Source organism: Hibiscus syriacus, unplaced genomic scaffold (assembly GCF_006381635.1).
Source record: "Hibiscus syriacus cultivar Baekdansim isolate YM2019G1 unplaced genomic scaffold, ASM638163v2 tig00112503_pilon, whole genome shotgun sequence".
Lineage (NCBI taxonomy): Eukaryota > Viridiplantae > Streptophyta > Magnoliopsida > Malvales > Malvaceae > Hibiscus > Hibiscus syriacus.
The window spans coordinates 288,312-300,523 of NW_024063349.1; the positions used below are offsets into that span (position 1 = coordinate 288,312).

General features: G+C 36.8%; 3 protein-coding genes across 3 annotated transcripts; 2 read left to right on the forward strand and 1 right to left on the reverse strand.

Annotated features, from left to right (window-relative positions):
• Positions 1-5,595: 5,595 nt before the first annotated feature.
• Positions 5,596-6,626, reverse strand: LOC120180937. The gene has a single exon (XM_039186207.1). The coding sequence runs from the start codon at positions 6,514-6,516 to the stop codon at positions 5,677-5,679; it is 840 nt and encodes a 279-aa protein (XP_039042138.1). The 5' UTR covers positions 6,517-6,626; the 3' UTR covers positions 5,596-5,676.
• A 1,930-nt stretch (positions 6,627-8,556) lies between these two features.
• Positions 8,557-11,012, forward strand: LOC120180936 (probable proteasome inhibitor). The gene is made up of 9 exons (XM_039186206.1): positions 8,557-8,830; positions 8,910-9,081; positions 9,169-9,300; positions 9,499-9,582; positions 10,160-10,237; positions 10,339-10,373; positions 10,460-10,523; positions 10,606-10,683; positions 10,795-11,012. The coding sequence occupies exons 1-9, from the start codon at positions 8,656-8,658 to the stop codon at positions 10,868-10,870; spliced, it is 894 nt and encodes a 297-aa protein (XP_039042137.1). The 5' UTR covers positions 8,557-8,655; the 3' UTR covers positions 10,871-11,012.
• Positions 11,013-11,538: 526 nt separating this feature from the next.
• Positions 11,539-11,914, forward strand: LOC120180949 (pyrophosphate-energized vacuolar membrane proton pump-like). Its single transcript, XM_039186218.1, has 2 exons — positions 11,539-11,673; positions 11,756-11,914. Exons 1-2 carry the CDS (start codon positions 11,539-11,541, stop codon positions 11,912-11,914), a joined length of 294 nt encoding a protein of 97 aa, XP_039042149.1.
• The last annotated feature ends 298 nt before the right edge of the window (positions 11,915-12,212 follow it).

The window sequence follows — 12,212 nt, forward strand, 5'->3', positions numbered from 1 at the left end:
TTATACAAGATAAGTTAAACTACGACTACACAGACTTTGACAAGGTAGAAGTTCAGTTGAAGACTACTACAAGGAGATGCAGTACTTACTCAATAGGGCTAACACAACCGAAAAATAAGAGGTCACCGTGTCAAGATTTGTCATCGGCTTGAACTTAAACATCACTAATCTTCTTGACCTCCATGAGTACTAAAACCTTGAAAAAACACTAAAGAAGACAATAAAAATTGAAGCACAAATCCAAGTAAGATTACGATTCAGAGAACATTACCAAGATACTTTATCCTCTTACCAAGGTAATCCTTCAAATCATTCCTCATCTTCTACTCTATCTTCTCAAAAAAGCCTAGAGATGACAAACCTAATAAGGAGAAACAACGACCAGCAAAGAATGACACACTTCCAGCCCCTAAAGATCAAATGAGAATTTGTGAGGAGGTAGGGAAAGCAAAAAAAAGAAAAAGTTGAGAAAGAGGCAAAAACAAAGAGGTCACTAGTTACAAAAGCCAAAAGAATAATGACCTATGGGAGGTGAGTGAACCTAATTGTGAGAAGAAAAGAGTGACTCAAAATCTATGTGTGAGCACAAAAGAATTGAGAGATAACCTTCTTTACAAACAGCCTTGTATCCTTGTTCGCTTTATGAAATCAATTGTTTCGATATCTAACGTTAACAATGATTTGCCTAGTGTGTTTTCATCTTTGTTACAGGATTTTTGAGAATTGTTAGGTGATCCACCTGACGGATTACCACTAGAAAGAGCAAAACAATATCAAACCAATCTAATTCAAGGTTCCATCATACCTCATCAAACATACAATCTCGAAGAAACTAAAAAGATATATTTGGTACAAAAAGACTACATTTAGGAAAGTCTTAGTTGTGATGTCATCTTAATGACGAAACAGGATTTGAACAACTTCACAGGCTTTATAGTTCATGCACAGGGAATCCATATAAATGATGAAAAAGTAAAAGCAACACGAGATTGGCCCACACCATCTTCCATCGCCAAGAGTTGTCGAATAGTGCTAGGTGACCCTCCTGACAGGTTACCACCTGAAAGCCCTAATCACTATGTCATATCAATGAAGAGTCGCGATTTACGAGAGTCTAAAGACTGAGGTAAGCAAAACACAATAGACGATGCACTACCACGAAGGTTTCCTTGCCAACTAAACAGGTTCTACAGTCCACAAATCTCCTCCCGATAATTCTTAATTCATGAACCACACTTAGGAGACTTAAGGGATTAATTTAACAAACCAGTTGACATGGTTTTTAAACACTCATTCTCGCCACACACGAATGAAACCATGGAGAAATTATTTGAAGCAATCATACAGAAAGCCAAAAGTGGTCGGCACCATGTTGAATTTTAACCTAAATATCATATTACAAGACTTGTATGCAAAAGATGATTTCAAGACTACAAGAAATCAGTTCCTACAAAGAAGAAACCTCAACTAAAATGCATAAAGACATCACATTGATTCTGGTAAATGTTTCACATATTTTCCTTTCAACACATCTAATTCTCTTTCTCTTGGATTTTCAGATTCGATGACGAATCCTTTTGAGGAGTGGGGGAATAATACATGCACCAAAGTCCATAATGATAATACATGCTTCTTTATACTAATGTTTCTACTCGAACCTATTAGAAGAACAAAGTCACGAAGATTAAAAGCATATCATAATGTGAATGAATCATTAAATGATTCTAATGTTGCTCCCTTTAATGTTTCAGATTCGAGGTCGAATCTTTTTGAAGAAAGGGATGATGATACATGCATCACAAGGCTCACATCAAAGGAATAAGTAATAACTCTTCCAAATGATCCACTCGTCCAAGCATTGGGAAAGAAGACCATAACAATAACAGACTTACGATGACTTTTTGAATGGGATCCTGATCTTATTTGGTCAACATGTATTCTGGAGATACAACCTTCTGTCTCTTATCTTTCCAAAGGTTCTTGAATTGCATCAATCTGATATCGGGAACTCAAGATATAACCATTTTACTGAAGACGGTGCATGCAGAAAATCCTATACGGGATTTTGTAAATATTACGAATTTTCAATATTTTTATTGATTATTTGTAATATAATTTAATATATGATGATGCATTATCTTTTAGGATTAGATTTATTATTTTATTAGGAATTAATATTGAGTTAAAACATTAATTTTAGTTATTATTATTTTATTAGGAATTAGAGTTAAGACATATTTAATTTGTTATTATTTTATTCATTAGTTATTTAGGACCTTTAGAACTCGGCCCCTATATAAAATAGGCTTCATTCAACTTTGTAAAAAAGATTTCTTTGATTAATAATACAACGAGAGTTCATTTTTGCAAGTGTTGATTGTCTTGTGCCTTCGAAGCTTTTTCTCCTGGAGTTCTTTCAAGTTCTTGTGAGTGAGATTAATTTTCACACTCCAATTTTCCTTTTCATCGCGACTAGGAGGGTTGGTTAGAGCCATATTATCGTGTTTGCCTTTTCATTGTGACTAGGAGGGCTCGATAGGACACTTATCCATCTATTTTCCACAAATTCATCCTCACCATCATCATCTTTATCGTTCACCTTCATAAGGGAGATCTTTTGATTTCTTGGTCATAATACTTTATTTTCAATTTCTTTATCTTTTGTTTATCTTGTTCTAATCATGTTTCTTACCTTGTTTCCAGCACTTAAAAGAAACTCTAAAAGACCCTAATTACTGTCACCACCTTCCCCTATTCATCCCCTTTGTTCTTCATCGAGTCTAGAACTTTCTAAGTTTGATTCTTCAACAAGAGCAACGTTCATTAACCCGCCACCGCTTCCCTATCAGTAGCGCCCAATATTAACATTTTCGGTAGAAAAAATAATGTTTTAGGTAGAGTCCTATATTAACATTTACAGTAAAAAAAATAATATTTTAGGTAACGCTTTACTGGAAATGTTAAAAAATATTAACATTTCCGGTAGCGTCTTTCCTTAGCCGTATATTAAGGCTGTCGCACCTTAGACATCCCTGATGAATTCCACTATGTATGGAACAATGGGAGTTATAAGAGCATGGCAGCTACAATTATATATTACATGAGATGAGACAGATCACGAGTTATTTGAGTTTGTCAAAGTTCGATAAACACACGAATCGCTAGCAACTGGAAAAATAATGTTTTAATTTTTGAATTTTTTAAATTAAAGTATTAATAACATTTACATGTTATTTTTATAAAAAAATACAATATAAAGCTTTTATGTACTTAAGGTAAATCCGAATTTCGAGTTTGGACTTCAATCAAGCTAAGTCTGAGCATATTTTGAATTCAAGTTTTTTCGAGACCGAAACAAGTTTCAATTTTTGATTTCAAGTCGAGCTTGAAAATTTTAATCTTGCGAGCTTTCAAATAATCTCGAGCTTCAATTTTTTATTTCGAGTTTGAGTCGAGCTTGACAATTTTAAGCATGCAAACTTTCAAGTCAAACTTAACATTACTTGAACTCAACTCAACTCATTTACAACCCTAATGGCGGTACTAAACTGGTCAAGGAAAAGGGTGGTAAACCCTCTATTCTAACCATGCCATTCGACAATGTGAAACAAGGGAATTGTTGACTTAAATAATACAAGCTATGATGATAGTATAGACAACCCACATAAACTCTTGGTGCTTGAGGGGTCCGACCACAAGTATTGACAAGCCACATAAATTTGTACGTAGAAAAATCGAATCCTTGGGCAGCTCTAGCAAAGTGAAAGTCAAGACTGATCGAGTTGACGAGTGAAGTGTGCGCACACGCTATTAAGGAAGCATAGTGCTTTCTAAAATGATTGCCTTGACTTAAAAGGTTCCGACGGGGAAGATGATGAAATGGAATAAAACCTACCAGCTGCCAAGGACAATGACTGGTTTTTTATTGGTTGAAAGTACGAAGGTGAAAGCTATGCATGAAGAAGACATTGGTGGGATAGATCTGTCTACAATTTACATTGAGGAATAAAGGGCTGCTCCTAACAATTGACAACTTGTTCCTGAGAATCAAACCTTCCTTTTACTGAAATTTGTTGGTGCCAATTTGATGATCAGTGGGCCTTATCTTTTCAGATTTAGCATCTACATGCACAGTATTTTTCTGATAGATTAGAGGTGTAATGTTATAAGTGTTACTATGGGAAAGCGACATGGTAACAGAAGAAAATCCTATGAGAAATTCTAGTTTTCTTTTCTTTCTATTGCTTTTGTCTCATAGAACATGTTGCAACCACTCTTCCACTTTCAGTGAACCTAAAGAAACACAGTTATCTTAATCAACTAGGAATGAGGTCTTATGGGATTTATGCAGGCAAGATACCACAAACACCTAAGTGAAAAATATACGTCAGATCTTTCAATATGATCAACTACTTATGTGGCGAAACCTTAATGAATTGTAGGATACGTAACCCACAACTCAAATTTCGAGAAAATCTCGATAACTCGTATTCAGACCAGATGGAGAAACACAAAGCTTTAATCATCAATAAATCAAGAGCCAAGTCATCAACCATTTTCAAACTTTTTCAGGGCCAATAAAAAAACCTTAGAGGTCATATCCACTCAACATGCATCACATGCTCATTCCAAACTATACCTTCCCAGCCCATAATACCACCATTATGGTATAAATCAACAAAGTTTCTGATAGACTTGACAATGGTGCAGAATCAGAATGTCTAAAGTTCTCAATTATACTACATAAATCACCAAGTGGTAGCTTTTCTGTCGATTACCCTAAGACATGAAGAGTAAGTGATGGCCTCTGTGTCAATTAACCTATGATATGAAGAGCAAGTGATTTGCAATAAATCTGCAGCTGTGGCTCATCTCTCCATAATATAATAACTAAAAATACATCATAGAAATAATTGTGTAAAGGACAAGTACATCTCTTAGTCACTTATGTCTTGAAGAATCTGTCTTGTTTAAATTTGAAACCTTAAAGTTTCATTTGAAACAGAGACTTACCTATAACTCCACGGTCAATTAAAAAAAAGTAAGAGTTAAAACTTTGGTTGGAAATTTAAGATGTTGTCACATGAAACCCAACACATTATTTGAACCTATAGATGATTGCACTGTATCAGTTCCAGTTAAGTGCATCATGCAATTAGATGAGCTTTAATTCAGAGCCTAAAGATGAAAGCAATTTGCAGATAACTCAAAGGCTTGATTAGAACAAATTGCATAGTTTCTATATCTCAGAGAATTAGCTCATTGTTTCTTATCCCTTTACTTCATCCATTGTCTGATAACATTGACAAAGAATTGTTACTGAAACAAGCCCCCAACAAAAATAACATTTGGGTTGGGAATAATATAGAGTGGAAATGTTTAAAACTCAAGTTTAAACTAAGCATCCTACCAAAGTTTTAGCAGCTTGAACTAAGGACCAGCCTGGCAAAACAGTTGCCAAATCCATCAGATTAAGCATACAAAAGAAAGATGTCAAGAAATTTTAAGCGAATAGCTAATTATACTCGTTAAATTTCATATACAAGCTCTAGTGTTCTACAAATACATTCAAAAAACATTTCATCCAGGGAAAAAGACTGAGCCAATTTGGAGAAGAACATTACCAATAAAGCATAGGCTTTTTAACCTTCCCTCCTTGAGAATCTTCAGTGCAAATCAGTTTTTCCTATTAATCCCATAACTCCCATCTCTTTGCAAGCTCATATCATGAACATCAGACTTGAAATCACTCTTTTTACCATGAATCCCAGACTTCAAGGTCCTTCTTTTATCAATAACTTCAGACTTGGAGTTACTTATCTTCCCATCAGAATTAGCCTCCCCAGCAGCACCAAACCTTCTCCTAAATCCTTTCCTTCGCCATTTAACACCGTTCTTTTTCCCATTGCTCTCTGCAACTCTACCATCTCCATTCTCAGTCTCATCTCCTTTGTTTCCACTCAAAAGCTTAGTATTTTCACGACTCCCTCTACTCCCCAAATACGGCTTAACACTATGAACAACCCCTTTAGGGAAGAATCTGGCAGAAGGCAACTCATCAACAGCATCAAACAGCTGAGGCCCATCTCTGTCACTCCACATATCGAAACCGCCAGGCTTCTGGAACCTGTCGGCCAAGACTTTAACTTGCTCATCGGCGGAAACGGAGAACAAGTTGGGTGCTTTTTCAACGACTTCCCAAGGGCGTTCGAGTTCGGATACGGCGGCTTTGAGCTCGGCCCTCTTGCGCATCTCGTAGATGTGGCGTTCACGGGCGAGTCGAGCCTTGAGGAGTTGCTTGGATTTCTTGGCTTGCATGCGTTTCCACTGCCATTTGGAGACTCCACCTGGGTAAGTCCTGGGGCCACCCCCCATGCGGATTATGGTATTGGGTGGTGTGGTTGAGTTGTGGAGGGATAGGATGGAGAGCTTAGTGTGAAGGAAAAGGGGAGTTGGGGAAAGAAGGGACTTTGAGAACGAAAGGGTTTGATATGGATAAGACATTGAGAGTGGCATTTTCAGGGTTCAGGACTTTGAATTTTGGATCAAACAAAAAGGAGAAAACCGACTGGTTTTTATGGCTTTGAAGAGAGAATAGGGAAGAAATAGGAAAAATCTCGTAGAGATGGCGTTTGTGGTTTTGGTGTCTTGGATTATCATGATATTTAAATTAGAAAATAATTTTGTTGATTGCCATGTTCAAACATAGGCACCAGTGGTCTAGTGGTAGAATAGTTCCCTGCAACGGTACAGACCCGGGTTCGATTCCTGGCTCGTGCAGTTCATCTTTTTTTCAGTCTCCTCTTCTTGAATGCCTAATGTCTCAATTAGCTGGCAACCTAATGCCCAAAATAATTAATTCTCTGCTCTGAATCTTTTGATGGTTCCAACCACAGTTGTTTCATTTTCGAACACCTAATGTCTCAAATTTTTGGAGCATACCTCCGCAAGTTTAGGTTACAAGATCCAAGGGTCAAATGAATTGTACTATTTTATTTTTTAAATGATTCCCCTCCCATATCATTGCATTCAACCTGTCCTTGCCAAAAACTTCCTGTGGTAACGTTAACCCCAGTAAATACCCTCAAATTTCAGAGTTTTTTACCTTTTAAACTCCAACACATTATACATATTCCTAACATGAGATACATGATTACCAAAAAAGAATCACACTTTATAACATACAAGGTACAATAAAACCATCCAAAGCGCAATGCACAACAAATCAAGAAAGAAAATGGCAACTCTTCAATGCTCCCCTTCAATCAAATCAAAGACATCTTCAGGACAATTCATGAATTGTGTTAAAACATGTTGTGCTCTGCCTTTGAAGAACATTTTCGGACAAAGTAGCAATTTTCTTCCAAGACACAAGATTTGCTGCCATTGCGTTGTTCTTTTTTGCAGCTTTTCCTTTATGGGTTTTAGATCCATGTATATTAATTTGCACTTAATCATACACCCTAATTGTCGGTATGATTAATGTAATCACACAGATTAACAAACTTTACAAATACAATTATCGAAGATCTTGTTCCCTTGATCGATTTCTTAGTTGTATTCATAATATTCTAATGCATGCACACGCGTATCCCGCGGCACTCCATGGACAACTTCATTAAAAGATTAAGAAATTGGAATAAACTACGCTTGGAATCCAGCTTTGCTTGTAGGGATGATTTCATGGCAGTTTCTTCTGTGTGTATATATATAAATATACATATACATCTTTAACAATCCCATCATCGAGTTTGATTTAAAAAATGGCTTCGTTTCTTCTTTTTTTTGGTTCTGGTTAATGCTTTTGTGGCTATGGCTAATGCTCAAACATCTGATTCAGCTGATCTCCAACATCCTGCAGCATTAAGGAAACTTGGAATGCACCAGATAGTGAAGACCATTGGCAATGCACCAGCTTCAAGTCCATCCCCAGCACCCCGCTCGGGGGATCGGACGGCTGCCATTACCGGACCAAACAATGGTGAAAACGTGAGTGTTGAAGGAGAAGCTATTGACCTGAAAAAGCCTCATCGTTCGGTGGACAAATCTGTAGCAGGGGGTGGCGTGATCCTTGGAGGCCTTGCCACAACTTTCTTGGTGGCGGTTTTTTGCTATATAAAAACCACCGGAAGACACGAATCAGAGACTCGTCAAAGTAATAATGATGAAACCAGTAATTGAATTGTGTGTATATGAAAATTACATGGTCTTGTTGTGAATGCTTAACTTCTGTTCAAAAAACTGTAAAGAAAATTACAAATGGAAAACGATTTGCAAGTGCATAACATTAGTGTCGTATGTTATTGAATCTGCAGTTTTCTAATATCAAACCAAGATCGCCCAATGTTAGGAGTGTAATTGAATCGAATTTAAACGAACAAAGTTGTTCGTGTTCGTTTGTCAAAAAAAAGTTTCAAACTGAAAAAGGACAAAAGGCCCAAAGTTTCGTGATGGGCTTCACAAAACATAAACAGTAGCCCATCGAAATTGAAGTTGGAAAATCTCTATCTTGATTCTTCTAGCGGCTGTAAAGCTATAAACTTCGACTTAAAAGCTCTTTGCTCGCCCATCACGAAATCTCGAAACCCTTCGTTTTTCTTGCTTTCATTAAGTTTTCAATCAGTGGTAAAAGCTAATCCTTCAAAGATCTCGAAGATGTCAAACGAGAGAACGGTGATCGCCATCATCAGAGCGGCAAGACCTTCGTTTAGGAACGACCAAGACAAGGTTGCGTTCGCCGTTCACGCGACTTTTCTTTCCGCTGGTTTCGTCCTCACCGCCACTGGGCCTGCTGCTTTGGGCGACAACGTTTTCTCTTCTACCTCTACTGGTATTCGCTTTTCTTCTCTTTCTGACTTGATTGGTACTATTACTCTTTCACCTCCTTAAGAAACATTGTTGGTTTTTAGACGAGGTAGGAACCGATAACTGGAACGAATTCGAAGACCATTACGCGTTTGTTTATACCAATCCCGAGAAAGGGTGGAAGAAAATTTTGGTCAAATGTCTGGTTATGAATAGGAAATTGCTTGTCGAGACTTTGGCTGAGGACAGTTCTCAACCCCTTCATCTTGAAATCGAGTAATTATCTTCTCTTTTGCTCTCTTTTTTTGTTTAATTTTTTTTGGCTTAAATTAATGTAATTTGAGGTTTCTTTGACTATTGCAGTATTGATGACTATGTTGGGGAGAACACAAGTGGAAATTACTCTGCCTTGTACAAGAATTTAGAGAAGTTAGTGAATGGTTTGGAAAAAGAAGTAATTTCCAAGTTGAACTGCTCAACAGTTGACACTCCAAGGTAATTAAGCAAATTTAGTCTTCACCTTTATCGATGTCAAGCAATTCTTAGCTGTAGTTTTAGCTTCTGAAATTCTCTACAAATGGTTGTTTTTCTATGCTTTAGGGATGATTGAAAGCTTCTGAAATTCTCTACAAATGATATAATCAATGGGAATAATTTTCTCTTGTTTATCCACTTTTTTTTTGTGTATTGTAGTTCAGTAAGAGGTGAAGGATCGAGGCACAATCGTCCTGATGTTACAATTAATGAACCAAGAGGCCCTCAAATCCATCCTTCAGGGTATCTCCTTTTTTTCTCCTTTGCGATTTTGATTTAATCGAGTTTGTCAATGCTTGTTTATATCATTTGTATGCTTCATTGATAACTTTACAACCATTAAACTTTCGGTAAATTTGTGATTGATGCAACAATCATAACTCCTTTGCGTTATTTATTTAGAAAAAAACTTTATAGTGAGGTTAAACTTCCATGACCATGGTCAGATAACGCATGTTATCAGTTGATCGACTTGTGGTTTAGTTTTTGAGTATGTTCAGATAGTAAGATTTCCTAATTTAGGCAAGGCTTACTAGTAAGGATTTTTTCCCTTCATTTTGGCGGATTAGAGAATAACTTATTTGCATATTAGGCTGGAACAGCAAATCAGTGATTGCTCTGGTACAATAGTATAAGAAACCTTAACTTTGTTATAGACTTCTGAGCATGTTAAAATTGTATCCAAGGAAAAGAAAGAATAAATGGGAAAAAATCAGTTTGAGACTGAGTTTTGTGTTTCTTTCAGTTCTTTAATGAAACCTTTCCATTAACTTCCTAACTAGCTCGTATGATCATCAAAATTATAAAACTTCCTTTACAGGGTTGTTATTCCACCTGTTAATCCTATTGGTGGTAGTGATCTGGTACCAGGGCCAGGTGCCGGAATGTATCCTACCAGGTACTACTGTTCTGAATCAGTTTTTCAGTGATCGCCACTTTTTAACTGGTTGATTTTATTTTCTGACTTGAGTGTGATTTTATTTCTTAAATGGATGTCAGGGGTGGTTTTGGTGGTGATGGTAGCATGCTTCTAGGTTTGTAACACCTGTTTTATCCATTTGGCAATTTTGGATGTTATAATCCTTTGGTGACTTAATTATATATTATAATTTGGAAACAGGACCCAACGATCCTCGCTGGTTTGGTGGAGTTGGTGGAGAGCATGGTTTCCCCGGAGCACAACCGTGAGTTCTCTCTTTCCATGTATATATCTGTGTGTGTATTGCTTACTTTGTACTAGTGATTTTATTTCTTTGATGGAAACAGGGGTATTCCTCCTGGTGCGCGATTCGATCCATATGGTCCACCTGGTGTTCCTGGATTCGAGCCATCTCGATTCACAAGGTACATGTAAATTCCCAATCAGTGTTGGGATCCATTGGGGTGGATATCAACATGATTATATGATTTAAACTTATACAACACTTCAATCGTTATCGACTTCTTTTCTCGCAGAAATCCTCCGCGGAGACCGGGGAGTGGTATTCATCCTGATCTGGAGCATTTTGGAGGTGGTTCAGATTTTATTTAGATGGATGGGGAAGAGGGTATATAGAAGTGCTGGTGCTTTTCGTGCCCAATCCTTTTGTTTCCAAATCATTTACAATCCTGTCTATATAGTAAAACTTGTTGAAATCTTTATTCCCTGAAATAATGAGTTATTGATATCTTTATCTTTGTTTTAATTTCTGTTCAAATGAGGAATCTCCTGATTACTGATAAAGGTAGAAATTGTTCAGTAAACAAGCGTTAACTGAAAATGTAATTCCAACTGTGATGAGTCAACCGAAATATTTAATGCTAAGTGTTCATTTGATTTAATGATTAGGAAAGGAGCCTTACTTATATTCAGCAGATCGATTTCATTTATTGTGTTTTGAAACTTATCTTGGTCTTTCAAAAGTCTAGCACACCCACCCCGGAAACAGAGGCGTACAACGGAGGCATTATATAGGTTCGAAAGAAATGGTATATTCTGATAAAGAACCTTAACAATTAATCCAATTTATTGATACAGTCCATCCACTTTTAAATTATATTTAAAAAGATATTAAACCATAGTTTAAAAATACTTCATTAACAAAGACAATGTTCTATTACTCTATGAGCTTCCCTGCAATGTACAACAAATGAGACTACACCTAACTTTTCAAGCCAAGAACCTTAAACAACGATGACAACAGCAGTGCCATTGACGAGATGGCTGGAACGAGATATCACATTGGTGAGAGAACTGAGGCTACTGGAAGCACCACTCCTGCTATTGCAAAGGGGTTTGCCATTGGATCAGCAGCATTGCTGTCATTGCCTCTATTTGGTGCCTTTCTGTGTCCTGCAACTAATCTTTATTGTTCATGTCTTCACCCCAAATGTTTTTTTTATTGGATTAATTATCGTTGTCATGCCCACCTATTAGTTCTCTTCCATGACCATGAAGAGTGTGGGAAGTACAACTTTAAAGATGGTTGATGAGGTTCGGAAACAGTTCAACACCATTTCTGGTCTCATGGAGGGTCATGCCGAACTCGATTATGCTACATATGTCAAATTTTCAATCGATGCCTCTATTAAGTAGATGATTTACCTATGGTGCCCTTGTTATTAGCCCTCATATTGTTGGAATTTTCTTTGGAAATGGAAATTAATTAGAAAACCAAAAAAAAATAAGAGGAGATGAATTTTTAATGGAAGCGGTGATGATTTTTCAATTCGGGGGATATTGTTGATCAAACAGTGAGAGGATGCATGCGGTGGAAAAGAATAATTATAGGTTTTTAATGATTTTTAATGGAAGTGGTGATGATTTTTCAATTATAGGATGTATACGGTTGGATTCAGGTTCGATTTTAATTTGAGTACGATTTAAAATCTTA